The sequence below is a fragment of the Pseudorca crassidens genome, chromosome 6 (assembly GCF_039906515.1).
Source record: "Pseudorca crassidens isolate mPseCra1 chromosome 6, mPseCra1.hap1, whole genome shotgun sequence".
Classification (NCBI taxonomy): domain Eukaryota; kingdom Metazoa; phylum Chordata; class Mammalia; order Artiodactyla; family Delphinidae; genus Pseudorca; species Pseudorca crassidens.
This window is the reverse complement of record NC_090301.1, coordinates 559,170-586,997: the sequence shown is the minus strand read 5'-3', so window position 1 is coordinate 586,997 and position 27,828 is coordinate 559,170. Positions and strand designations below refer to the sequence as shown.

At 48.6% G+C, this 27,828-nt stretch overlaps 2 protein-coding genes across 13 annotated transcripts in view; both read left to right on the top strand.

Annotated features, from left to right (window-relative positions):
* The window catches only part of SEPTIN2 (septin 2), a 33,263-nt gene extending 15,269 nt beyond the window's left edge, over nucleotides 1-17,994 (top strand). For all 3 annotated transcript variants that reach the window (XM_067739975.1, XM_067739974.1, XM_067739976.1), the window contains exons 4-13: nucleotides 1,854-1,940; nucleotides 2,688-2,811; nucleotides 3,732-3,866; nucleotides 4,038-4,155; nucleotides 6,183-6,284; nucleotides 6,688-6,833; nucleotides 8,202-8,285; nucleotides 9,149-9,206; nucleotides 13,428-13,530; nucleotides 15,985-17,994. In XM_067739975.1, the coding sequence (XP_067596076.1) occupies nucleotides 1,854-1,940; nucleotides 2,688-2,811; nucleotides 3,732-3,866; nucleotides 4,038-4,155; nucleotides 6,183-6,284; nucleotides 6,688-6,833; nucleotides 8,202-8,285; nucleotides 9,149-9,206; nucleotides 13,428-13,529 (956 nt within the window). In that variant the 3' untranslated portion in view covers nucleotide 13,530; nucleotides 15,985-17,994. The remainder of the gene's footprint in view (nucleotides 1-1,853; nucleotides 1,941-2,687; nucleotides 2,812-3,731; nucleotides 3,867-4,037; nucleotides 4,156-6,182; nucleotides 6,285-6,687; nucleotides 6,834-8,201; nucleotides 8,286-9,148; nucleotides 9,207-13,427; nucleotides 13,531-15,984) is intronic.
* A 1,931-nt stretch (nucleotides 17,995-19,925) lies between these two features.
* The window catches only part of FARP2 (FERM, ARH/RhoGEF and pleckstrin domain protein 2), a 91,677-nt gene continuing 83,774 nt past the window's right edge, over nucleotides 19,926-27,828 (top strand). For 9 of the 10 annotated variants that reach the window (XR_010944107.1, XR_010944108.1, XR_010944106.1 and 6 more), the window contains exon 1: nucleotides 19,926-20,046. The gene's annotated coding sequence lies outside the window, so the exon portion shown is untranslated. The remainder of the gene's footprint in view (nucleotides 20,047-27,828) is intronic. The other variant, XM_067739962.1, reaches the window with a different exon arrangement.

The following is a 27,828-nucleotide window of genomic DNA, read 5'->3' as shown; positions in this document are numbered from 1 at the left end:
TCCACACGACAGAACATTGCTTGGCAGTGCAGAGAAGCAGGCTACCAGTAGGGGCGGCAGCACCGACCAACCTCAGAGGCTAAGCGATTGTATGCTGCGCCAAAGCTGCCGGACGCAGCGGAGAGGGGCTGCTGCTGTTTCGTGTTAAATTTTTGGGTGGTGATGGATTTGCACTGGTCCACACCTTCATTCGCGTCGTTTCCCCCATCTGAAGGCTCCTATTTGGGACACTCCCAGCTGGGATAGAGATACTAGTGAAAGTATTAGGACAGAGCAAAGCTAGGTGTGCTCAGAGATTCAGCCCAAGGGTGGCATCATGTTCTGAGTTAATAAGCAGATTATTTGTAGATGTTACCCCAAAGCTATTCCAAGTGAAATAAATCACTTATACCTTTAAAATTAAGATTCATAATTTAGAATCAGCCATCTCCACTCAGACACCTTTGCTCAGCTGTCTTCTGGCCTTGGTCCCTTTTCAGCTGTATTAGTCACAGCTCTCACCATTCAGTCGGTGACAGAGTGGCTTTGCCTGGCATCTTCCCCTGCTGGACTGCCAGACTCCATGGGAGCAGGGACTCACCCATCCTGTTGTCTGCTGTGTCCCCGCACCTACACCTGTGCCTGGCACTCGGGGAGAGGACTTGGCACGTCCTGGCAAAGTCCCCTGCAAGTGTAGTGAACGTGTAAAAGGGCGTTGCTGGACACTTTATTAAAAGGACAACTTGCTGGGATAGTGTGTATTAGGTCATATCCTTGCTCTCTTATATTTGGACATGTTCAAAATGTAATTCTGTTTTTGTCCTTTTAATGTTCCTTTTCATCTATGAAAATGGCAGTCTAGTTAAAGTGCAGTCCTAATCGTGTATGTCTACAAATTTCAGATTCAGTCTTCTGTTCTTGATTTTCCCAGAGGTAATTTTTAAATCAGATGTATGCTCCTTCCACAGGCTGAGCAGGCACTTAGCAGAGGGGGGGTCGCACCGAGGTGCCCAGGGGACAGTCGGACCAATACATGCAAACTTAAGCCTTAGATGATGACCTCCAGTAAAGTGTTGGAATCTGTTCATGCTTCCTTGGAATAGGAATTTTAATTTTTGGTATTTTGCATCTTCTTTGAAGTCAAACTTCAAATATTCAGAATACGTGATACACAGTGGTTTAAGTGGAATTTTTAACTCGTTAAATGCTTGAGTGGCTATGCGCTGCCCGAATTGGTCGCGTTACACTCAGCAAAGTGAGCAGGAAGTTGCCTGATGTACAGTGGTTGCCAGCGGTGGGATGTGGGGCTGTGAGTGAAGCAGGAAGAGGGCAAGGGGCCTGCTCTTGCCTTGATGTCACAGGGGAGATGGCAGACTGGTTGTGCGCAAGGGTTAGCTGTCCATCCGTCCTCCGTGCCCTGCCACAGCTTGGGAAGCTGGGCGTTGTTGACGTGTGTGTGTGTTCAGTTCTCTGAAACGTGATGAGTTTAAGGGTTAGCGGAGCCCATACCTGAAAATCTACTGTGCATTCCTTTTCTCAAAAAAAAAAAACCACCTCAAGTCCATTCCACATATTTGGGAAGAGGTCACATTGTGTTTATGACCTTAACGGATCCTGGAGCCTCACAGACCTGGATTCCAATTGAGGCCTTGCTCTGGACAGCACTCTGAGCACACAGGCTGCTGACCTTGGAGCCCCTATTCCCCCCTCAGTGGGACCGGGAGGGTTGTGCCGTTTTCACAGTCGTCACATGGGATGCAGAGACGGATGCTTGTGAGGCGCTCAGTCCAGGGCCGGGCCTCACGTAAACGCTCAACAGATTTGACTGTGTCACACATGTAACGTCATGACATCAATTTCCTTTTTGTTTCAAGGTGAATCGGGTCTCGGAAAATCAACTCTCATAAACAGCCTCTTCCTGACTGACCTCTACCCAGAAAGAGTCATACCTGGAGCCGCAGGTACGGAAGTTTCCACACTGCACTACGTGAAAGCTGCTGCGGAGTGCATAATTAGTATTTTGTGCCTTAGCTTTGTGTTTTGTTTGTTTTTGTTTGGCTCTAGACACAAGGAGAGCGTCAGTCAGGTAGGGAAAGGTGTGCTGCACCTGACGTCCTTGGATCTCGATTATACACACTCAGACCACGTACCGTGGTCCGTCTTCTCCAAGCTTGTTTTCTTTGTCTACAAAGTGTAATAGTTCCTGCCTATGTTGTATGTTTGATGGGAGGATCAGTGTTCTCATGAAAAAACCGGCATACACAGAAGATTTCTGTGGGCATAGGTGTCATCGGACCTCTTCCCCTAGGTGTTAGCGTCCAGCACTGGACACTGGGCTTCTTGAGGCTGTTGAGTGAATGAACCGTGCATACATCAGTCTGGGACTTGGGCCACCACAACACGGCTGCAGCCCTTGGACGGTTTTTAAATGAATTCATTAATTGTTCTTTTTGTCCCGGGAATCAGAAATTATAATTTTCAACTCCCAAGCAGCCCTTTAATCTTAGCTGCGATGTGTCCTTCGCTGACCCTGGGTCGTTTTTACACAGTCCTCATGTTACCTTCTGAGAACTGTCCTTAAAGAGAAATAGTGAACTTCTGAGTCATTTGTTTAATAAAAAGAAAGTAACAGGTAATTTCTCATTTTTGCAAACTGGCTCTATTTTAAGGTACGTTCCTTTATTAAGTTTGCTTCTTCTTTTTCTTAGAGAAAATTGAAAGAACTGTCCAAATTGAGGCATCAACTGTTGAGATTGAAGAGCGAGGGGTCAAGCTGCGGCTGACTGTGGTGGACACACCAGGCTACGGGGACGCCATCAACTGCAGGGATTGGTACGTGCCCCAGAGCCCCGCCAGTGACGAGGCTGTGTGCCTGCCTACGTTTGTTTCTGTGTATTTCAGTCTGTAATGTTGATGACTGATTGCTGGGTTTGGAGTAGCTGTGTATAATAAAACAATGAGACAATTTAAATCATTTTAATTACGGCATTTTAAATGAGGAATTTCACAGGGAATGAGTATTTTTTTCTGTAAGAGCGTTCTAGTGAGATCTGATATCACAAAGCCAACCATACAGCAAATGCTAGAATAAATAAAGCACCTTGATTTGGACCATGGCCAGTGGACAAGATATGGTAGTACAGCCTTTCTCTTTTCCATATTCAAGAAGATGAAACCTCTTAAGAGACTTGCTCCAGAGCTAGCGTCTGTAACTGGCTGCTTGTTGCACCATTTGCACAAGTAAAGAAATCCAGAAGTAGGATGTAAGCGCAGTCTGTCCCCTGTACCTTGCAGAGAATCCGCCTTCGTTGTACACACTCCCCTGGTTCTAATCCCCATAAGCATAAAGCACCAACTTTCCAGCACTGATGAGAAGAGGGAAGGAAGGAGAGGGCTGTCTTGCGTCTTTCTCCTTCACCAGGGGTTTCTCCCTTCCTTCCGCAGGCAGCCCTTAGCTCCCGTGTTCCGCTCCCACTCTGCCCCGACTGTCTTCAGTCAGTCAGCTCAGCCTCTTTGTAACCTATCCATCCAGGCTTTTGACCTTCAACACTTATGGAAATGATTCTTAGCACAGTTTCCGAAAGCCTCCATCTTGCCAAACCTAGGCGTCGGTTTTCTGTCCCCATCTTACAGTTGAATTATAAAATCACACCTGCTGGAGAGGCAGGGAATAGAACAGCTCGTTTTGCCTTTGAAGTTTGGGACAGCTGCCTCTTGCATCCCGTGATTACCTGTGTTTGTGTTTCTCTCAGCTTTAAGACAATCATCTCCTACATCGATGAGCAGTTTGAACGGTACCTGCATGATGAGAGTGGTCTGAACAGACGGCACATCATTGATAACAGGGTGCACTGTTGCTTTTACTTTATTTCCCCCTTCGGACACGGGTAAGTAAGCGTTTACCATGGAAACCTGGTGTGTAGATTAAGATTTTGTGTTTACTATGTGGGTTTCCAGCTTTCCTCCAAACTGCATATTTTATTATAAGAATTGGGGTAATTTTGAGAGAAAAAAGTTCAGTGTGATCTCCTTATTCTTCCCTTAAACATGACTTTTAGACTTAAGCCATTGGATGTTGCGTTTATGAAGGCGATACACAACAAGGTGAACATTGTGCCTGTCATCGCGAAAGCCGACACGCTCACGCTGAAGGAGCGGGAGCGCCTGAAGAAGAGGGTGCGTGCTGGGCTCCCCGGGCCGGGGCGGGGGGTTCGGACAGTCCCTGCCTGTCTGGTACAGAGCAGGCCTTGCTGATGTCCGTGCTGTCAGCGTCGGTGCGCCTCTGTCGTCTCACAACTGTGTAAGTCAGACGAATTCTTAGAAAGGGACTGAGGTGCGTTTATGTTTTTGAAGGAGGGCTGCGTTTCCCTCAAAACAGGTTTGTAGCCGTTTGCAGCCCCCAAAGCAGAGTGTGAGCTTTTGCTCCTCTGCGGCCCTGGAGCAGCTCTGGATGTGCTCCCGGCGTGTGTGGGGTCCCTCCTGAGAGATGGGAAACGGCACCTCGTTGCAGTTTGCGTCCGCCTGGTTGCTGGTGCGAGTTTCTGTCACGGTGCTTGAAGCCCGTTGCCGTGTTCTCTGGGGTTTCAGAGCTTGCCGCTCTTCACTGCGTTTTTATTGACTCACAGGTACTCGCGTATTTTTAGGCATTGACTGTCGCGGTGCACGTTACTTCACCTAGTTGGACTTTCGTGTTACCTCGTGTCTCTCTTGATGTCTTCTGCTGTAAGCGGAGCTTTAAACTAATACGGACTTGTGTTTGTCAGCCCTTTCCTTTATTGTCTCACATGTCTGCCAGTGTTTTAGGAAGTATTCAGGCCCTTGGAAGAGTCCCTGAAAGCTTAGGCATTTCTATGCTTGACAGTAAGTGTCTTGGCAATTTACACTTAAGGGAACTTCACCTTTCATAGGATGTTACATTAAATTCCGGACAGGCAGGAGGGGCAGCTCTCGGGGTTAGGAGGCTTTATACCCATCTCTGATCCTGTGTCCAAAATTCTTCGGGCTCGATTTCAAAGGCTGAAAGGAATTGAAATCGTGGGCCTTGGCAGTCCCTCTCCTTATCCGGTTTCTTCCTTGTACCTGTGGGTGTGCTCCTCCTTCACAGTCTAAGAACATCTGCCCACCTCCCTGTCTCTCAGAATGGCCCCGTAGCTCTGCAGTCGCCCACAGTGAGGAGGTGTGATTATTTTTGGTCCATCACTTTCTTGCTGCGGAGTGGGGAGCAGGCAGGGGGTCACGCTCACCGCTCAGCTTCTCCATCTCGTTGGGGAACAAGCAGTTAGGAACAGACTAGGGCCAGCTTGTGCGGGGAGGAGGGCCTTCTCTTAAACCCCAACTTAGTGCGGACAGGGGGTTCGTCCAAGATCTTTGACCACGCAGGGCCCTTCAGGTCACATTAAGGAGGAGAAAACTGGGGAGCAGGTTTGAAGTAGGGGTGCTTCCTGCTTACTTGCTTGTGCTCTCCCTTCCCTGGGTGGTCCAGACTCTGGCGTGAGAGTAGAAGCAGAGCCCCAACCTCGCGTCTGACGGAGCACCGACACTGGGGGCTTGGGGCTGCTGCTTAGTGGACTGGCTGGTGGTGAGTGCCTGCTTACTTCAACTCCAGCCCAGTTGCCCTTTCCCTCTAGGCTACTCTGCTACTTGGTTGACAGTTCAGACTGTGAGGTTACACTGCTGACCACTTTTTTCCTGTTGAATAAAATCCAGACCCCTAGATCCCTCACCTGGTGGCATTCAGGGAACTGTCCACCTCAGTTGTTTCTTTGTCCTGTCCAGCTGGATGTCTTAACCTTCCAGCCATTCTGGATTTCTTGTAATTCCCAAGACACAACCCTTGCGTCCTCCCCTCCATGCCTTTGAGGAGATGTTCCCTCTGGGCGCATCTCCCTTCTCTACCTGCAGGACTCCTTCCGGAGGCTGGTTGTGGTGTGGTCTGCTTTACCTGCTGTACTGGGACTGTCGTTAGTCTGCTGCTTTGGGCAGTGAAGGTGGTGATACGTTGTTGTTGTTACTCTGGACAGAGGGTCCCTCGGTGCAAGCATGAATACCTTTTTAGCATTTTGTAAAATCATTTGAAAATGATTTTAATCAATATGATTATTGACATTTGGATAATTCTGACATACTTCTAATATGATGCGTTAGACTTGACTGAAATAGTATGCAGTTTGCTACAGTTGCTCCTGGTTTGGTGTTTGTTTCAGATTCTGGATGAGATTGAAGAACATAACATCAAAATCTATCACTTACCTGATGCAGAGTCAGATGAAGATGAAGATTTTAAAGAGCAGACTAGACTTCTCAAGGTAGGAGCTTTGTCTCCAAGTACACAGTGTAACTAACTCACTCCTTTTTCCTGTAGTCAGTGCATTTAAAATGGAAAGAGCTGGCAAAGCACAGTCTTAGAAGGCTTGGCCTCTGAGGTTGCCAGGTAGATTTGGTCGCAGTGGTAGTTCTGCTCTAAAGATATTCTGGCATAGCTGTTACCTGAGGCTTAGAAACCTCACTGCAGGTTTAGTTTGATTTCCTACAGTTTGTCCCATGTGGAAAAGAACTGCCACTTGCAAGTAAAATATGTGTACCGTTGGTTTTCCGAGTGAGCCTCCTAGTTGGCAGTGGCGTGCTCATTCTGTGCTGACGTTCCTGTGTCCGCAGTGAAAGTTGGGGTTCCCTGTGTGGAGCCAGTCTACCCCGTGTGTCTCTTTCTAGGCCAGTATCCCATTCTCTGTGGTTGGATCCAATCAGCTGATTGAAGCCAAAGGCAAGAAAGTCAGAGGCCGCCTCTACCCGTGGGGCGTCGTGGAGGTGGAGAACCCAGAGCACAACGACTTCCTGAAACTGAGGACGATGCTCATGTAAGACGCGCGTGCATTCCCACCGGCTTGGAGAGCAGAGCTCTCGAGTGGGGGGTGTGCATGGGGCCTGCGAGCCACACCGGCTCCGTTGTGCTCCTGCAGCAGGGCTATCCCGGCTTGATGCAGAAGGCCCTCCGCTCTCTGGGACTGTAGCAGACTAGCCTCTTCCACCTGGGGCCTGTAGCTTAATACACTCTCCTTCCTAATCTCAAAGACCTTTTTGATGCTAAAAGTAGACCAGAGCTCGCCTGTGGTGTGGCTGCACCATGCACAGGACACCTCGGCTCTGGTGAGGAAATGGACAGCGTCGCTGCCTGGGACCCTGGGAGCCTTCTCCAGCCACTGCTGAAGTGCAGCGTGCCCATCAGCCTCGGGCTCTCACACGAGGTGGCCCCGGTTAGCCTTGAGGTTCTCCAGTCGGTTTTTAGCAGCTAGAACAGACCTGACCACAAAAACAGACTTTTTTCCTCTAAAAATAAATTGTACATTTAGTAACAAACATGCATTGCTGTTGCCTTTGAATAAAGAGGCTAACAGAAAGAGTGTTGCTAAAATCTAACCCCTCTTTCATCAGAATTCTGAGATCAAAGAACGGCTGGTCCAGATAAATTTTGAAGAACTGAAAATTGCTCTACAGGCCACGTAGGTCTCACTTGGTTTAGGAATTTTTGGTGAATTAAAATCACTAAAAATACCATTAAAGTTGGCATTCAAGTTATGTCAGATGTAATTCAGTCACCATGTCAGGTGTGAAAGTGCACCCAGGCCCTCCAGGGACAGGCCCTTGGCTGTCATGATCCTGTCTCAGAGCTGAGTGCTTAAGTATCTGAAAAAGCTGGGCCGAAGCTAGGAGTGTTTTCCAAGATGATTAGAAGATGCAAAGTGCTGTTTCTGTCTTATCCAGAAGATAAGTACTTTGATTTATGGTTTTCTCCACAGGTGACACTAATAGGCTCTTTGTGACATACACGTTAAGCTTAAGGAGTCACAAATGTTTGAATTGCTTGTTTTTCGTAAGTTCTTTCAGAAAAGTGTGCTCTGTTTCAGACACTGTTTACCTAAACAGTCTCCTAAAGCCTCTGTGCCTCTCCTTCTGTCCACTGTGGTGATCTCACGCAAGGGGTGGTGCTTGTGGCGGAGACCCCGTGGCCCAGCTGGGTGTGTCTGCGTTGTTTATCGTGGTAGCAAAGAGATGCGCCTCTGTAGATGTTTCCACAGCCTCATTCCCTTATCCCGAAATTCCAGCAACTTTGTGTACTGTTTACCAAGTAATCTGGGGTCTTAGTTCCTGGTGTGTGTTCTGTGTCCTTCATTGGGTGTTTTTTCCACGCGAATGGCATAGCCCTGGTGCATCCTTTTCTCTTTCAGCACTCACATGCAGGATCTCCAAGAGGTGACCCAGGACCTTCACTATGAAAACTTCCGATCCGAGAGGCTCAAAAGAGGCGGCAGGTTGTTGCCCCAAGTCATGCTGTCCCCTCGGTCCATATTTGGTCACCTTGAGTCATGCTGTCCCCCTCTCCTCTGTGTGTCCAGCTCAGCCTTGACCACTAAGCATCACCATTTGGTTTCCTACTCAGAAGCGATTGGGAGATACTTGTTGCTAATTTAATCAAATCGTGGGGTTGGGGTTTGTTTTTGTTTGGGGTGGGGTTTTTTTGTTGTGCCTGTTAAAAGGTACCTTTAACCGTTGCATATCAAGAACAGCTCTAGATGGAAAGGCCAAAGACTTGTGTTGGATCCTGTTTCAACACAAGGTCCTTCGTACATACGTATGAGGTACACTTTAGAGTCTGCTTTATGGTGTTACTGATTTGGGGACCAGATGTGAAGAAGGGATTTAGAGGCAGCGAGAACATCCCAGTCTGAGGAATACAGCCAGGTTGTGGTACCAAGGGAGTGGGCCCATGTGGAGCTGCGTCTTCGAGGGCTCAGAGGGCCTCCTGCGCCGGCTTCTCCACTTGGACACTCACATCCTGTTCCTTTTTTAAGTACGACTGTTGTAGTGTTTGTTCATAACTTATCTTAGAAGAGTATTCTTCAGATAATACCTACTGTTTTTGGGGTAAAGTCGAAAGTGCCACCCCCCAGCTTAGAGTAAGAAAGAGATCTTGAATTTTCCATTTCGTATTCCATTTTTCATCGTTTTCTTTTCTTATTCATGTCGTTAATCAGAAAAATGATAAATTTATGCAATTTTCAATAGATATGTTTCTCAGAAATATAAAGTGAAATATTACTTTGAGCATCTGTTGTCAGAAATGACCAACTATATTTGTCGTAATATTATAATTGTAATTTCTTTCACCTCTTAGAAAAGTGGAAAATGAGGACATGAATAAAGACCAGATCTTGCTGGAAAAGGAAGCTGAGGTAAGTAGAAAAGTACTTTTCCTGTTTTTGAGTCTACTGTTCAGTGTATACCTAAAAATATTATTTGTAGTTCATATAGTTTTTTTTCCTTGTTTTTTTTGAAAAGGAACATACTATATATAACTAATCTGTTATATATATATATATATATCTGCACATGATAATATGTATATATATACATAAGTGTATATATTGGTTTACATATATTATCTCATTTAATACCCAACAGCAATTTAGTGGGAAAAGTTGGAAATAGTGAGAATTCAGTAACGTGACTGGTTTTTGTAAGATGTTTAAAAATCAGCAGTTTTCCCATATATAGACAATGAAAATATCATGAAAGAAGCTCATTCAGCATCATTAATGAAAACGAAAGAAATACGTAGTAGGGCTTACATAGGGGAAGAAACTAGAAAAGGCTCTACTGAAAACTGCTTTCAAAATTTGAATAGACACAACGCTTTGTAGGTAGGATGCTCAGGGTGAGGATCACAGCTCTCTCTAACTCAATTCCCACAGAGTTGTGTGTTTGCTGAGTTCTTCGTTTTAGCGAGAACTTGAAGCAATTCCATTTGTCTTGAAGGCTAAGCATTGGGAAACACAGGAAGCTCTATAAAAAGCAGACTAACCAAAAGAGGCTTGCTTTACTGGTTACGGAAACATCAAACGGTGGCCGTCCAGAGTTTGGTACAGGCGGGTTAGGCTGATTAAATGCAGGTCGGGGCTTCCCTGGTGGCGCAGTGGTTGAGAATCTGCCTGCCAGTGCAGGGGACATGGGTTTGAGCCCTGGTCTGGGAAGATCCCACATGCCGCGGAGCAACTAAGCCCATGCACCACAACTGCTGAGCCTGTGCTCCAGAGCTCGCGAGCCACAACTACTACTGAGCCCGCGTGCCACAACTACTGAAGCCCATGCGCCTAGAGCCCGTGCTCTGCAACAAGAGAAGCCACCACAGTGAGAAGCCCGAGCACCACAACGAAGACCCCCCTGTGCAGCCAAATATAAAGAAAATAAATATATTTTTAAAAATTAATAATAAGTAAATGCAGGTCTGGGAATAGATCAGAAGTGTGGAAATGTGCTCTGAGGTAAAGGTGGTGCTGAGACCTGTTAAAGTGGTGGAATTGAGGCATGTTGAGTAAATAATAAGAAAACAGGCCAGCCTTTTGGAAACAAAAATAAAACACTTCTTTGGCCAAATTAATTCACTGTGGATCAAATATTTAAATGTTAAAAACATAATCACAAAAGTTACCTGAAGAAAATTGAGGTAAATCTTCTACAACACTTGCCTAGAGGCCTTTCTAAACGGAGAGAAACCATAGTGATAAAAAGTGATGGGGTGAGACCTTCAAGATGGCAGAGGAGTAAGACGTGGAGATCACCTTCCTCCCCACAAATACATCAGAAATACATCTACATGTGGAAGAACAACTCCTACAGAACACCTACTGAACGCTGTCAGAAGACCTCAGACTTCCCAAAAGCCGTGAGGCTGACAGGGTCTTGGTGCTCTGACCGGGTGTCAGGCCTGTGCCTCTGAGGTGGGAGAGTCGAGTTCAGGACGTTGGTCCACCAGAAACCTCCCGGCTCCACGTGATATCAGACAGCGAAAGCTCTCCCAGAGATCTCCATCTCAACACTAAGACCCAGCTCCACTCAACGACCAGCAAGCTGCAGTGCTGGGACACCCCATGCAAAACAACTAGCAAGACAGGAACACAACCCCACCCATTAGGCAGAGAAGCTGCCTAAAATCACAATAAGTCCACAGACACCCCAAAACACACCACTGGACGCGGTCCTGCCCCCCAGAAAGCAAAGATCCAGCCTCATCCACCAGAACACAGGCACTAGTCCCCTCCACCAGGAAGCCTACACAACCCACTGAACCAGCCTTACCCGCTGGGGGCAGACACCAAAAACAACGGGAACTGCGAACCTGCAGCCTGCGAAACGGAGACCCCAAACACAGTAAGATAAGCAAAATGAGAAGACAGAGAAACACAGCATATGAAGGAGCAAGGTAAAAACCCACCAGACCTAACAAATGAAAAGGAAATAGGCAGTCTACCTGAAAAAGAATTCAGAATAATGATGGTAAAGATGATCCAAAATCTTGGAAGTAGAATGGAGAAAATACAAGAAACGTTTAATGAGGGCCTAGAAGAACTAAAGAGCAAACAAACAATGATGAACAACACAAGAAATGAAATTAAAAATTCTCTACAAGGAATCAGTAGCAGAATAACTGAGGCAGAAGAATGGATAAATGACTTGGAAGAGAAAATAGTGAAAATAACTACTGCAGAGTAAAGAAAAAAAAAATGAGAAGAATTGAGGACAGTCTCAGAGACCTCTGGGACATTAAACGCACCAACATTCGAATTATACAGGTCCCAGAAGAAGAGGAGAAAAAGAAAGGGACTGAGAAAATATTTGAAGAGATATTGAAAAACTTCCCAAATATGGGAAAGGAAATAGTCAAGTCCAGGAAGCACAGAGAGTCCCATACAAGATAAATCCAAGGAGAAACATGCTAAGACACATATTAGTCAAACTATCAAAAATTAAATACAAAGAAAAAATATTAAAAGCAGCAAGGGAAAAACAACAAATAACATACAAGGGAATCCCCATAAGGTTAACAGCGGATCATTCAGCAGAAACTCTGCAAGCCAGAAGGGAGTGACAAGACATGTTGAAAGTGATGAAAGGGAAAAACCTACAACCAAGATTACCCAGCAAGGATCTCATTCAGAATTGACAGAGAAATTAAACCCTTTACTGACAAGCAAAAGCTAAGAGAGTTCACCACCAAACCAGCTTTACAACAAATGCTAAAAACAAACAAACAAACAAAAAAAAACAAATGCTAAAGGAACTTCTCTAGGCAGGAAACACAAGAGAAGGAAAAGACGTACAATAACAAACCCAAAACAATTAAGAAAATGGTAATAGGAACAGACATATCGGTAATTACCTTAAATGTCAATGGATGAAATGCTCCCACCAGAAGACATAGACTGGCTGAATGGATACAAAAACAAGATCCGTATATATGCTGTCTACAAGAGACCCACTTCAGACCTAGGGACACATACAGACTGAAAGTGAAGGGATGGAAAAAGATATTCCACGCAAATGGAAATCAAAAGAAATCTGGAGTAGCAATTCTCATCTATTTACAATAGCCAGGACATGGAAGCAACCTAAGTGTCCATCGACAGATGAATGGATAAAGAAGATGTGGCACATACATACAATGGAATATTACTCAGCCATAAAAAAAAAACGAAATGGAGTTATCTGTAGTGAGGTGGATGGACCTAGAGTCTGTCATACAGAGTGAAGTCAGAAAGAGAAAAACAAATACCATATGCCAACACATATATATGGAATCTATAAAAAAAAAATGGTTATGAAGAACCTAGGGGCAGGACAGGAATAAAGACACAGACCTACTAGAGAATGGACTTGAGAACATGGGGAGGGGGAAAGGTAAGCTGGGACAAAGTGTAGGAGTGGCATGTACATATATGCCTTAACAAATGTAAAACCGATAGCTAGTGGGAAGCAGACGCATAGCGCAGAGAGAGCAGCTTGGTGCTTTGTTGTAACACCTAGAGGGGTGGGATAGGGAGGGTGGGAGGGAGATGCAAGAGGGAGGGGATATGGGGATATATGTATATGCATAGCTGATTCACTTTGTTGTAAAGCAGAAACTAACATACCATTGTAAAGCAATTACACTCCAATAAAGATGTTTAAAAAAGAAATAGCAAGAAAAAATAAAATAAAATAAATGAAACAAATGTAAAAAAAAAGTGATGGGGATGCAGGAGGGTGAAGAGTCACCATTTGAATCACCCAAAGTAGCTGGGCCCGTCACTCCCCTTGAGTGCACATTCCCCACTGGGTAGTGGCAACTCCTTCCTATCTATTTAGGTCAAAAACTGTCTCATGTTGTCTTTCTTATTTCTTCTGTTTCTTGATAATTTTTATTTTTTATTTGAATTGCCTATTCATATCGTTTGCTCAGTTTTCTGTTGAGCCATTGGTCCTTTTACTGGTTTGTAAGAGTTTTTTGTATGTTAACTCATGGTCATGTTTTGGGAGAGCACAGACGTTTAAGTACTAGCAATCACAGGACCCCCGTAAAGCCTGCTTGGGGACAGCAGAGCCCGAGAACCAACGGTGTGTTCATCTCGTGTCCGCAGCTCCGCCGTATGCAGGAGATGATTGCCCGGATGCAGGCGCAGATGCAGATGCAGATGCAGGGTGGGGATGGCGACAGCGCGGTCCACGGGCACCACGTGTGAGGTAACGACCAGGCCTGTAGAGCAGGCGCGTGTCCACCCGAAAGGATAGAGGTTGCCCCTCAAAACGGAAGCTGCTCCACGCTTCCTGTTTCGTAAAGGGTTTTCGTGTTTTCTAAGCTTATAAGTGTGAGTAACAATTGTAATGGAAAAACTATTTCCCCTTCCTACGTAGGGAAAAACACTGTTCTTCCCTGCTGTGTGCTCCTTTCCTGTATGTCTCCTTCCACGCAGAGTGCCCTCACTCCTGGTGACCAAATGTGTGGAGGTTCCCGTGCGCCGAGCAGTGCTCCACAACACCAGCTGGGGTCCTGCAGTCTCAGTTCTGACACCATCTACTTGGAGATGCTGTCAGACCCCACAGGTCGAGGGCTCAGTCCCACAAGTCTGCCCCCCACTTTAGATGCCAGTCCAAAATCCAGGTTGTCACCACTGCTTCTGACTGACCGCCTAGGGGTCAGAGGTGCCCACCCCACCGTGGGTTCAGTAATTTGCTAGAGCGGCTCACAGAACTCAGAGAAACGTTTTGCTTACTAGGTCACATTTATTAAAGGATATAATAAAGAACAGAGGTGAATAGCCAGATGCAGAAACCCACAGGGCGAGTGAGGCCCAAGAGAGTCCCTAGTGCAGGAGCCTCTGTCCCTGAGGAGCTTGGGTGTGTCACCTGCCCGGTTTGGATGGATTCACCAACCCAGAAGCTCTCCAGACCCCTGCCTTGGGGATTTTAAAGGAGGCTTCCTCGAATAGGTATGATCAGTCATTAACTCCATTTCCTGCTTCTCTCTCCTTTCTGGAGGGTGGGGGACAGGGCTGGAAATGACAAGCTTCTCATCATGGCTTGGTCTTTCTGGTGACCAACCCACAGAGTTCCCTTATTAGCACAAAATCAGGGAAGGTACATGGGTTTCAGGAGCCCTGTGTCAGGAACAGAGGTCAAGGACCAAGTATCAGGACAAGAGGTGCACCTGGTGCTCTGACCACTTAGCAAATGAAAGGGTTTTAGGGGCTGTGTGCCAGGGCTGGGGGCAGAGACCAGGATCTGTTTTTATTGTCTCACAGCAGTAGAAGAAATAAAGTAGCTTTTATTGGTCGTACAGTTTGAAATTTATTAAAGCTGAAAACATCTCTTCAAAGTGTTACCGGAACAGCTTAGGCCAACTAAAAGTAGAGGTGGGGTCAAGGGAGGGAGAAGTATGCCAGGCAGGCCAGGGTGACCTTGCTGCTCCTCACCACAGCTCTGCTCCAGCCGCTGGGGATCAGTGGCGCGTGTGGCTGTGTGGCCGGGTGTATGTTGGCCTCCCTGCTTGAAGGGAGACTAGGAAAAGGCAAATGTCCGCTCCCCTGTACCCTGTGGACAGGGGGACACTCAAGAGCTGTCCAGTGGCTGCTTCCATACCTCCAAGAGGAAGGAGGGAGAGGTGAAGTCACATGAGGACCAGAGAATGAAGAGTTACATGGGTGGGGGCGGAGGCAAGCCTGCTCCGTGGAAGAGTGGAGTGGGGCCAGTCGGAGTTCAAGCTGGCACAGAGCTGGGATATGGACCTGATTGTAGGGCATGTGAGCGTCGATGCAGTCCCTCAGGAGGCGATGGGATGGCCCGAGTGACTGCAGGCTGAGCTGACACATTGCAGGACCAATGAGATGGGAGGTAAGGGGCCCGGAGGTCAGGCACCTGTCAGAAGTCTTCCACAACACGGACAGGTGATGAAGGACGTGGGGCGGGGCGGGCAGGCTGGGGGCATTGGTCACCAAAACAAAGCCCCTGCCCCTTTGCGGCTTATTGGGAAAGGTTTTAGTTGTGAAATACATGCACAGAAAGACACAGATACACATGTACAGTGTGACCAGTTGCTTTTAAAGGGAGCATCCAGAGAAGCCCACCTGGGTCAGAGTTGGTTGCTTTTCTTTCGTCATCACGTTGAAACCTTAGGAAGGTCCTGAGGGCACGTGCTGAGTTCGCACTTGCCCAGTGAGGACATGGACGCTGTGCAAGGGTTTAAAATTACCTGCCTGTGGTCACGTCACATGTCAACTGATGGACCTCCTGGCCGCACAGGGCAGTCCTGCCTGGGCAGGTTTGCTGCCTGATGGGAAATGATGGCAGAGAAACGGACTCCTGAGGGGTGGGGCTCATTTGAGGCAGGAGGGAGCAATAGATGTTAGCTCACTCTCTGATCTTGCTGCTGCTTTTCTTAAAACTTTATGGAATTACGAGAATTCTACTTTTGGTACATAAAATTAATCTGCATTTCTGTATACTTTTCAGTTTTGCAGTACTCCTGATTTCCAAGAGCTTCATAAGTGGCGTTTTGATTTTAGTCAACTGTGGCCCTCAGAACCCACCTTCCGCTCAGTTTGTGCCGTTTGTTGTTACACAGGAAAATAACGCTACCAGTGGCCAAGCAGCAGGCATTGCATCACTCCCATTTAAATGTGTTGTGTTTTGTTTTTCCAGAAAACACTTTGCAAGATAACACTCTGACAAGTAACACAGCTGCGTGTTTTCAAGACTGTTGGAGGGGTGCCTGTCCACATTTTACAGTACCTGTGCCTGAGAATTTAATTTTTTAAAAACTTTTGATGTGTTATTTTGTATGAAGTACTTTAACATTTATATTTCATTATGTTATACTTTACATTTTGTGAGGTTAACTTTCCATTTCCATTTTTTGTCCACCTTAACTGACCACTAATGTTAGAATTGATTCCCAGGGACCAGTCAGCATGTATAGTTAATAGTTGAATTTGATTTGGCTGGCCTAACCGACTAATCATGATTTATTTCTAGAACATTCAGATTTCCCAGAATGTTCCTGAGTAGCAGAGACATGGACCTAGTGACACAGAAAGATGAGAGCTGCCCTGGTACAAGGCCATTTCTCACCAAGTCATGGCACCTGGTTAGCTGTCTTGCTTTGTTTGAGCACAACACCTAAAACCAGTTCTGCTGCTATAACTCAATACTGTTGGTCCATCTGCACATTTATCTGTTTACCAAACGAAACAGAATTACCCAGTGAGATACATGTTTATACTTAAATAGCTTTTTTAAAAACAGGCTTTTAGGGGTGAATTTTTTAACAAGTCTTTGGATTCTTGGGTCTATGCAGCGAACTCGCCACAAGCCACTTTCTGTAGAGTTTGCCGTGAAAAATCAAAGTATACGTGAGCTGCAGTTTTCATGTTGCAACTAAGATTCTTACCTACACAATGAGAGTCAAACTATTTTTATTCAACTAAAAAAAGTAACTTTTTAAGGAAAATTAACAGTTGATCTGTGCAGAAACCAGCCTTTTTGTATTTTTATACTGCACTTTAATGTGTTTTCTCTAACTGCAGGTATAGGAGACGTGCCTCAGCAGTGAAAATAAGGGTCCTCGGGTAGGTGGCCCCGAGGCCTCAGCCCCGTGGGGCCCAGAATGCCTGCCAGGTTTTCCTGATTTGGCGTCCCTTTAACTGATGCTTTCCTGACTGGTTTTCAGGCAAATAGCAGTAATGTTTTTGTGTGTGCAGGCTGTCTAGTCCTTTTTCAGCCACTGTCATTTCCTTCCATGTATCGTGCGAGAATGAAGGCTATTTCAGGTCTGCACCGTGGGCTGGCTGACGGGTGCCGCCAGTTGAAGCCGCATCTGGTTGGTTTCCTGTGCCCTGTGGCCTTGGCCCTTTCCTGTCCTTGTAGCTGGTCTCCCTGTCGTGCACTCAAAGGGGCGCTGATGCACTTGGGGGTTGGCTTTTTTCCAGCATTGCTGCTGACGTGGGGAAATTGGTCTCCAAAAAGTGACAGATGAAAGAAGATCTGGAGGGAGCAGGTGCTGGTTCAGTTTTCTCATTTTGCTAGAACAAGAGGGGTTAAAATGGAGAAAATGCTTATTACTCCAAGGACGAGGAGGGGGTTTTGTATTCAACAGACAGAAAAGAAAATGAGATGGTTGAAATATATTAGTTACCAAGGTGTACTACAGAAAATCACTGGGTGTTCTCCTGACTTTGCCCTTTCACTGTTGGGTAATTGCAAATGGTCAAGAGCTATAGGTTTAGGCACATTGTGCAAAGTTTTTACCAAGAAAAAGTGTTCCATGACCTTAGGGCCCCTCCATGCAAGGCTAGTTATTTGGGTTATTATGTCATTTATTAACTATGCTAGTAAAAGCTGTCTTTAAAAAGGGGTGGGGTGTGGCAGCACTTGAAAAGTAGTAGGTGTAAGCTCTATATAGTAAAACTACTACTTAGTGCTAGCTGCCACCTAATGGTTATGGGGGTGTGGGTGGACCTACACTGTAAGACTTTTAAATTCCCGTTTGTTTTGCTGCCCGAATCTAAATACTTTTCCTAATAGATAATTGCCCTTTTACTAAGATATAAGCTTTACCTATAAAAATGTATTTTGAAAACTTATTTTACACAGCAATTTTGTATCCATTGAAACTAACCTTTTACCAATAAAGCACTATTGTTTAGATATTAAGTGAGTAGTTCTCGTTATTGGCTCTTAACGAGGTAAAGGTGTAAGGTTTTCTGGGAAAGATTCAGAGAAAGCCCTGCGTTTTCTGTGTATAAAAATCCGGAGGGGGCTTCCCTGGTGGCACAGTAGTTAAGAATCCGCCTGCCAGTGCGGGGGACACAGGTTCGAACCCTGGTCCAGGAAGATCCCACATGCCACAGAGCAACTAATCCCGTGCGCCACAACTCCTGAGCCTGTACTCTAGAGCCCACAAGCCACAACTACTGAAGCCCACGTGTCCTAGAGCCCGTGCTCCGCAACGAGAAGCCACCGCAATGAGAAGCCCGCGGCACCGCAACGAAGAGTAGCCCCCACTCGCCGCAACTAGAGAAAGCCCGCGCACAGCAAACGAAGACCCAATGCAGCCAAAAATAAGTAAATAAACTTTTTTAAAAATCAGGAGGAATTATTTGCACCAACATCTGTACCCAACAACTCTGTATCGGTGATCCCAGCCCAAAAGAGCAAGCCATAAAGATTGGAAAGGAAATAGTTACAGGGGAATCTGATCATCTACTTAAAGTGAATGATAAAAATGACCACTAGTGAGTTCAGTGATGTCTGCCCACTAAATAGAAAATGTGGGGAAGGATCTCATTCACTGTAGTAACAACTACTAACTTATTAGAAGAAATATTGAAAACCTGGACTGTAAGCCTGATGTGGGTGGCTGGCCGGCCCTCTGCCCACTCCACTGACCACCCCAGGGCCCCTTTACTTCTTTCTCAGTGTCTGCCTAGAACCCTGTCTCTGGTTCCTTCTTTCCAGGTCCCTTCCTCCCCCAGGTCCTGCACCTCTGCCTCAGGCCCTCCAGCATACACCCCGCAGCCTCTGACCAGGCTTTCCCCCTGCGGGGTCCCCACTGGCGCTGCTCACCTGTCGGGGTTCCGTGCCGAGGGGTGTGTGTGCCACCCTGGGAGCAGCGAGAACAGCGCCTGGGTTCTGACATCAGGGCTGCCGGTGGTGTCGCTGGGGGCCAGTTAGAGGAAAAGCTCGGAGGGAGCGACTGGGGACAGGAGTGCCCTTCTGAGTCTCGAATCCGAAGCTGCCCCGCGGGGAGCGGCTGTTCCTGCTTCCTTTGGGAAACGTAAGGGGTCGGGGTTTTGATCCGGTGGCCAGAAACCTAGGAGTCCCTCCTAGATGGGTCCGGGTCCATCCTCGGCTTACTCCCTAGACAGACGCGCGGGGGCTCGCGGGCGCGCTCCTGGCCTGCCCCGGGAGGCGCGGGGACTGCGGCGGGGGCCAGGACCAGGGCAAATTGAACCGGGTCTTGAAGGATGCGTAGAAGTTCACTGAACCTCTTCGAATAAGGTGCGTGTGCTGCTGCTAGTCGCGGGCCTGGGGGCTCCGGACGTGGTGTCACGTTTCCATTTCCGGGTGGGGGGCCACAAGGCTAGAGGAGGACTGTGAAGCCTGGAAGGGCCTCGGGCCTCGCCAGCACGGCCCGTTTCCTCCTCAGCACATCCTCACGGGGCTATCGGTGCCCGTAGGCCACACCAGTAGCCCCAGAAGGATCGCAATTGGTGGGTGGAGCAGGTAACGGGAAGGCTGGCAGCCAGGGGCGGGGGTGGAGGGAGCCAGCAGATGGCCGTGCCGGCACCGCGCCCCGCCCTCCGAGCCGGACCCTGCTCTCAGAGCCGACGCCCCGCCCCCCCTGAGCCGGCGCCCCGCCCCTCCCCGAGCCGGAACCGCGCCCCGCCCAGGACCCCGCGCCGCCCTGCCAGCCGAATATCTGCTGAATTGCATTGGACTCCGCGCTTGCCCTCTCGCCTTGCCTCCTCCGGTCCATTCACCAATCAGAATTCTGTGCCGCGCTTCTAGGCCGCGGCCGCGGAGGCCCCGCCCCAGAGTCCGCAGGCCAATCGGCGGCGCGTCCGCGGGGGCGGGGGCGGAGCCCTGGGCGGGGGGTAGGGACTGGGCGCGCGGCGCGGGGGCGGCCTACGGGCGGTAGCAAGCGGGCGGAGCAGACGAGGGATTTGAAGGGCGCTGCAGGCGACAGCGCGGGCTTGGCGACTGGTGAGCGTGCGGGGCAGCGGGGCCCCGGTCAGGCAGGGGCCGGGCGGCGCCTCGGGGGTGGGCGGCGGAGGCCGTGGGCCGAAGCCCAGGGCAGGGCGGGCGCCTCCGGACGGCGGGAGGCCAGAGGAGTCCACGCCCGGGCTCAGAAGGCCTTACTTAGGGCGGCAGGCCCCGTGCGGGGAGGGCCGTGTGTGGGGAGCCTGCCCGCTGGAGGCCCGGGGTGGGCGGGAGGGTCCCGCGTGGAGGCGCCGGGGGTGAGCGGGGAGGGTCCCGCGCGGAGGCCCCGGCAGAGCCACAGGTGAAAGCTCGCGCCGCCTGAGACCACGCCCTTTTTGGCCTTTCCTTAGATTGTATCTTAACGCCGGGAATCGGTATTAGGTGTTAATGTTTTTGTTTTGTTTTTTGGTTTTTGTTTTTTTCTGCGGTACGCGGGCCTCTCACTGTTGCGGCCTCTCCCGTTGCGGAGCACAGGCTCCGGACGCGCAGGCTCAGCGGCCATGGCTCACGGGCCCAGCCGCTCTGCGGCATGTGGGATCTTCCCGGACCGGGGCACGAAGCCCTGGCTCCTGCATCGGCAGGCGGACTCTCAACCACTGCGCCACCAGGGAAGCTCAGGTGTTAATGTTTTTACTCCATGAAGTGTAGAACGGCTCCTCAGACAGTGGGGAGACTTCTAAAGGCAGACGGTGAAAGCTGGGGCTGGAATATGCCCCCGTTTCCGTTTACTATGGTGGCTGCAGCCTCTGGTGGCCTTTCGTGTGCTGGTCAGTAATTGCCGTGAAAAACAAATTCACACAAGGTGCGTTGAAGGAAATAATGTCAGTCCACAGTGAAAGGATGGGAAGATTTACATCTCAGGGTGGCTCTTCTCTGTACCTTTGCTCACGTCTGTGAGGGCGCTTCCGGCGGAGGACTGCGGAGGTGCTTGATGGGTGTCAGGAGCGTTGGACCAGCGGGCTGCTTGTGTGTGTGGACAGTGTGCAGTTTTCTCCTGCCACAGAGATGGGAGAGGACATTTGAGGTCAGCAGGCATGGAGTGACCTTTGCTGGTAGGCCACATCTAATGTTCATTGTCTGTCTATCGGCTGTTTTTTGAAAGTTTTTTATGAGTTCCTGTACACTACAGACGTAGCTCTTTGGGAAGGGTTGTGAAGCGCTTCACGCCCGTTATTTTATTTGGTTCTCTCACAATCTGCCGAGGAGACGTGCCCAGGCCCCGTCTGGAAGCAGAGGAGCGGGGTGACCGGTTTAGGGTCACACCCTGGCCCTGCTTCCCCCGTGCTCCTGCTTTGTTGCAGATTCTCCGTGAGCAGTTCACACTGAGCTGTTTGGACCAGACGCTGACAGGAGCTGCAGAAGTTTACTGGCTCATTTACATGCATGGGCATCCTTTCCCAAAAGGGAAGTTTGTATGATACATTCATCTATCTCTGCCTCAGGTTCCCTATCAGCAAATGAGGTTACAGTTTACCTGCCTCATAGACTTGTTGTGAGGATTAAACATCAGTGGAAACGCTGTTAGCTAGATGCCTGGGACACAGTAAGTGCTTGACAAGTGTTAGCCATTGTATTACCAGGTGGAAGAATGATCTGAGTAGACAGTAGAGAGAGAAGTACGCAGTATTTAAGCAGAATTACCCTGCTTGGAGGGAAGGATATGCACTGGATTGAGAAAGCAAAGGTGGATGCATGGGTAATTCCATGCAAGCTCTTTTAAATCCCCTGGGCCCCAAGGAATTCTGTTCCACTCCTTTCCAAACACTCCTGCCTCTAGTCACACCAGCACCTCCTCTATCCTGAGACGGTAACAGGTGTTTGTTGCTGCTGCTTTTGCCCTTTCAGGTTTGTTCCTGTTTTTTCTTCACCTGCTTTCGTATAAGCCTGCCACCTCCTCATTTGCTCAGGGGTCGTGAGCTTCCTGCACACGGCTTGGCGTTAGGCGCAGGGAAACCCCCCTGTAAAGCTGGATGTTGCGCCGAGGTCACTCTGGTGGTGCTCTCTGAGATCCCGTGTGTAGAGCATGATTGCACGGTAGCATATGTGTCAATTCCAGGTTTTACCTTGGCAACAGGGTGCCAGAAATGTGAGGGGGTTCCACAAAGCCTAATATGATAGAGGCCGGTGTTTGGTGGGTTTCTGGTGATTCTGTAAATTTCGTCTAATCTTTTTGGAGAGCAGCTAGCCGTATGTGATAAAGATTTTGATTTTGGAATCCCAGTTTGTTTTTGAAAACAAACTTTGATACATAAACTCTGCATGTCAGAGGGGTAGAGTACTCCTCAGCCAGCAGACATGCTCTGGCAATCTCCTTCCTATCCTTCCTTCCCAGCAAAATTTGAACCATTTTGATCCATGGAAATATGTTCAAAAACACGTCTTAACCAAAAAGGCGAGGTAGTTTGTACACAGCAATTATACGGATGTAAAAATGTGCGAGGACATGGGCAAGGATCAGAAGGGAAGGTGGAGTAATGTAAGTAGTTTTATTTTAGGGTCACAGGACTGTTTTCTCGCTAAGCTGGTGTTCTGGTTTATAGTCATTTTAAAATTCAAAAGCAGAAAGGCCCTCTGACGTTGTCGGGTGCAGTGACGAATCTTTCTTCATCCCCTCTCTCCCAGCTGCAGCACAGAAGGAGGTATGAGATTCCACCCAGACCTCTTAGGTGGGCCCTCGAGACCCCCACAGCCCGACCCACCGTGGGCATCCTCAGGGCCCCCGCCACTCTCAGCCTTGCCCAGCAGCCCCTGCCTGCGCACAGGCTGCTCTTGTCCAGCTGGTCTCCTGTCGCCCCGCAGGGCCCAGCTCCTGCTTCATCCCGGAGAGCCGTTGGCCAGGCTAGCCGCGCTGCCTTCCTCGGTGTTACCTCGTGCCTCCTGCCTTCCAGTGCTGCGGCAGGCAGTGGTCAGGGCCACGTCCACAGTGGTCTCCCCTTCTAGATCATTGTGTACTTGCCACGTGGGGTCCCTTAAACCGGAGACGGGACAGCATGTGTGCGATGGGGGTTGTGAGGACCAGATGTGCAGACACCCGCTTTTTGCTGAGGTCTCCTCCCTCCCTCTCCACCTACCAGATTCCTGGAGGCTCCCTCACTTCACTTCCACATGGCTCTTACCGCCCTTTAACAGACTGTCTTCTTTGTCTTCTCCCACTGTCATGGGAGGGATTTCCTCCCTCTTACAGGCTCCCGTATCTTTAAGGACTTAGACTTGCTTGATACCGAGGCAAGGTGCTCAATCAGTGTTTGAACTAATCAAATTTTATCTGGGGCAAGGGCAGATGCCAACTTTTATGGGGCCTGAGACTTATCCAGTTTGGGGGAGGAGACCTCTTTAAGAAAATACAGTGTTACAAATAAAAATCAATTTGAAAATTAATTTGCAGATATTTATTTAGAATGAGAAAACGTAAATAAGATACAGATTTGAAAAAGCTGACCATTGATACAGACATCACTAAATCCAGAAAGAGAGCATATTTGTTAATTATCTGACACACTTCTGTAATACTTTTCATTTGGCTATGTACTTTTTAGTTGTCTCTTCGTATGACAGAGAATAGAAAGAATTCAGTGATTCCTCTAGCATGGCTGATCAGAAATCTTATTAGTGATTGTTAGGATGCATAAAACATGGTTTCACACTTGCTGTTTCTAGCACGGCTATGTCTCGGAAAAGCAGGAGTTCTGATAAATTCTGTTTTGCACAATTCCATTCAAAAACGTTAAAAAATCAATGGTGTATTTATAGTCATACTGCTACATTATAAATTTTTTTTTCTGACAGGCGAGAAGTGTAGTTTTGACTACTGAGTACCGAACTCTGCTTGCATTTTGACAAGTCTGGTGATGATTTTCCCACAAATGTGCGTCTGGCTCCCCGAGTTTCAAACCTTGCTCCTTTCCCAGGGCCCACATGCTTCCAGCACCAGGTGCCATCGGGTCTGTTCATGTTGCTGCAGGGCCTGGGCCCTGCACCTTTGTTCCGTAACCCTCCAGCACGCAAGCACGGGACTGGCAGTGGTGTTCCGGGAGCCATAGCTGCATTGTGAGGCGGGTGGTCACCTCAGTGTGAACACCTGAAACGTCTCCACTTCAGCCCAAACTAAGGGTGTCCCTGGCTCCTTGTGCTGGTAGCTGGGTCCTCTCCTGAGCTGCCTGACGTGGAGGGAAGGAGGGACAGAAACAGACTTGGGGTGGAAGGGGCAGCAGTGTTAGTCGATTGCAATTTGAATATGTTTTCGAATTTCCCAGAAGGCTGTGATCATGGCCGCACTTCACTGAGGGCCTTTCTTAGGACCTTGGCAGGCCGGTGCCAGGTAGGGGCCCAGAAACGAGGCAGAATGGCTTTAGAGTCACACTGCCGGCATAGGGGCAGCCTGTGGTCCGTTGCCTGGTGCCACACAACACCGTGGAGGCACGTGCGTGAGGGTGCACGGCGCCTCCTCCTGCGGCTGGCGGGATGTGTCTGGAAGCAGGAAGCAGCGCTGGCTGTTTTACAGCCGTTTAAATGACTGGGCGTGATTCACTTTACCTCCTGCGTCGTTCAGATCCCAGTTGCCTTGGTAATAGTTAACACAAGCTGAGTGTGGGGGGAACAAGTCTCAGTGTCAGAACAAGAAATCAATTTTTTAAATTGATCTAAAGAGAGTGTTTTAAAATGTTAGTTTTTATTTTAACTGCACTATTTGAGAAGCAAGAACAAGCGCAACACCTAGAGGAGACGTGGGTGCTTACCCCGGCTCTCTCTTTGAAGGCGAGCGGGCTCGGCTGTAGGTGGCCCCTGCCGTCGTCTGCCCGGAAGCCATCTGATTTCAGAAGTAGCGCACGTTCATCACGGTAGGCAATTCAAGAGATACAGGCGCCAGGAAAGAAGGAAATAAAAATCAGCCCTCTTCCCTCTCTCAAAGATGACCTCTGCAAACATGCTTTAAATGCATGGATGCCAAGTTCCGTTTGTGGGAAGAAGGAATGAGCCTCCTCCACCCTGTCTCTCCCGCTGACTGTGGCCACAAAGCTAGACAGCTGCGGGAGCAGCCCTGAGGACCCTGGCAAAGAAGTGGTGACGGGCAGACAAAGGCCAGGGCCTGAAGTGCCTGCCGCAGGAGCACTGAGCTTCCTGTTCTCCCTCCAGCACCCCCGGTCCCCAGCGTCTTCAGGTGTCCGAAACCCGGAGCTGGGCTCCAGGGGCAGATAGGGAGGGCTGCAGGGGGAGCCACCCAGTTTGGGCTCTAGAGGGAGTGGGAGAAAGCCACCATTTCTTCTCTCTCTCCCTGTTCTCCAGCCAGGCCTGAGACACCTAAAACTCCAAGGGCTTTTTACTCTCTTTCCTGCAGCCTGTGACCCCCATGGAGGGCGGTGCTCAGGAGGTGACCCCTCACAGTTGCCAGTGAACTTGTGGGCTCGACACCGAGCTGTACACGCATGGGGCCGACCGTGTGCCACTTGCCAGAGGCTGTGGGAACTCAGCTAAGGGGTCGACCACAGCCCGGGAGCCAGGCTGTCAGCTGGGTGATGGTGCACAGGGAGGATGGAGCCTCTGAAGGTGGAGCTGATGCTGAGACCACGGCTGCGGCCTGAACCCGGCAAGGCCCTGCTGCTGAAAGAGAAGTGCCACATTCCCTGTGGGATTTGAACAAGGCCAGAGGCTCATAACACAGTGTTTAAAATGTCCAGGATATAATCCAAAATTACCTGGCCTACACAGAACCAGGGAAATACCAGCTCACACGAGAAAAGACAGGCTACAGCTGAGATGATGCAGACATCGGAATTACCCGACAAAGACCTTGCGGTGGGCAGAATTTTGGCCCCCATGGCCGTCACCCCCTGGTGTTACTTCTGGGAACAGGTTATGTTACGTGGCAAAAGCACATCGACAAGGTTCCCTATGCGACATGACTGTAGACGCAGGAAGCAGAGCCCAGCGCTGCCCTCCCAGCGCCTCCCCCTCCCCCTGCCCCCAGAGGAAGGTCTTTCCTTTAGGTTTTGGTTTACCCTCCAGGGTGGTTGTTTGAAAAATGCATGTGTTTACCGTCTTCCTCTTTTAACCAGTTAGTGCGCCACGCGCCTTCTTTGTACCTTGCTTTTATTCACCTTTTCATCAAAGAAGCACGTAGAGATCGTTTCCATGCGTGACCGAAATTTTAGCAACTTCCACTGCTGTGGACAGTGGACTGCGCTTGTCTGGGGAGCCACAGGCTGACTTCCCAGCCGCGGGGGAGACGACTTGAGGGCCAAATCTGGGCTGGGCTCATGTCCTGGCTTTGTCACTTCTGAATTATGTGTTATGTGGCAGAGCTTCTTTTTCTTTTTAATAGACCTGATTTTTAGAGCAATTTTAAGTTCACAGCAAAATTGAGTGGAAGTTTCACAGATTTCTCATATGCCCCCCGCCCCCAGACGTGCACAGTCTCCCCCCCGTCCCCCCCAACCCCCTGAGTGGTACCTTTGTTACAAACCTGCATTGACACATCATCACCCAAAGCCTTGGCAGACTTTTTTTTTTTTTTTTTTTTGCGGTACGCGGGCCTCTCACTGTTGTGGCCTCTCCCGTTGCGGAGCACAGGCTCCGGACGCGCAGGCTCAGCGGCCATGGCTCATAGGCACAGCCGCTCCGCAGCATGTGGGATCTTCCCAGACCGGGGCACGAACCCGTGTCTCCTGCATCGGCAGGCGGACTCTCAACCACTGCGCCACCAGGGAAGCCCCTTGACAGACTTTTGAGCCGAATTTTTCCAACTTCAAGATGGAAATTTTATGTCACGAGTCGGTTTTTAAATTTTTTATTAAATGAGAATATATAGGAGCCGAGTTTGTAGTAGGTAATACTAAATATCAGTGGTGGAAGTTTGTATGTAGCCACCAGAAATATTTTTAGGAATGAAGACTGCAAATCATTTTGTTCACCTGGGAGGGAGAAGGGAACTGGAGTCCCTCGTAGGCACCTGACTCTTGACACCGCTGATTCCCTCCAGATTTCTGGAGAGGGTCTCTGGCAGCAGCAGGGGAGCGAGCAGGGGCTAATGCCTGACGTTTAGAGCCTGCAGGACTGCGGGACGCGCTCTGTGTGTCTAGTCCAGTTTGCATATTCTTGCCTTTTTAATGTTTATTTATAAGCACACAGAGCAAAATAAAGTAATTTCTGTTAGTTTATTAATTTATGTAAAGCAAATTCAGTGCATACATTTTTCCCTTTGATTTTTTCCCATTGTCAGACTACAGGAAGCAATCAGGCTGTATGTAGCAAGACTGTTGAATGAGCAGCTTCACGCTCCTGCAGGGAGGGGTCCTTCTGCTGCTCGTTCTAAAATGACACCATGATTATTAACTAACATTCACAGCACAGCAGTTACATTCAGTTTTCCATTAAGTGTCTTCCTTTCTAAACTTTCTTAAACTTAAAGCTGAGTAATTATCAAATGGGTGATTTAATGCCCCATTGCCGTTGTGTGATAGCAAACAGAGCTTTCTTTGGAATATCAGCAGGAGGGTGCCCCATGGGGTCACTTCCTCTTAAGAGAACTTGTCTCCCTGGGATGAACCTCTGGGATCAGGCCGTCTCGTGGTCCGGAGTCTCAGCCTAAGCTGTGTGGGTGTCTTACTCTGACCAGGTGCAAATAACTAGGATGTAAGCATGCTGCTCACAAGGTGTACGAACCTGCAAAGGCTTCCTCTCAAGAGCCATGTTTTAGAATTCCTTGAGCCAAGAAAATGGTTTTTTTCATCTAACATATCTTATGTTCTTATGAGAGATGAAACAATGGTAAATTAAAAGTATGCTGGT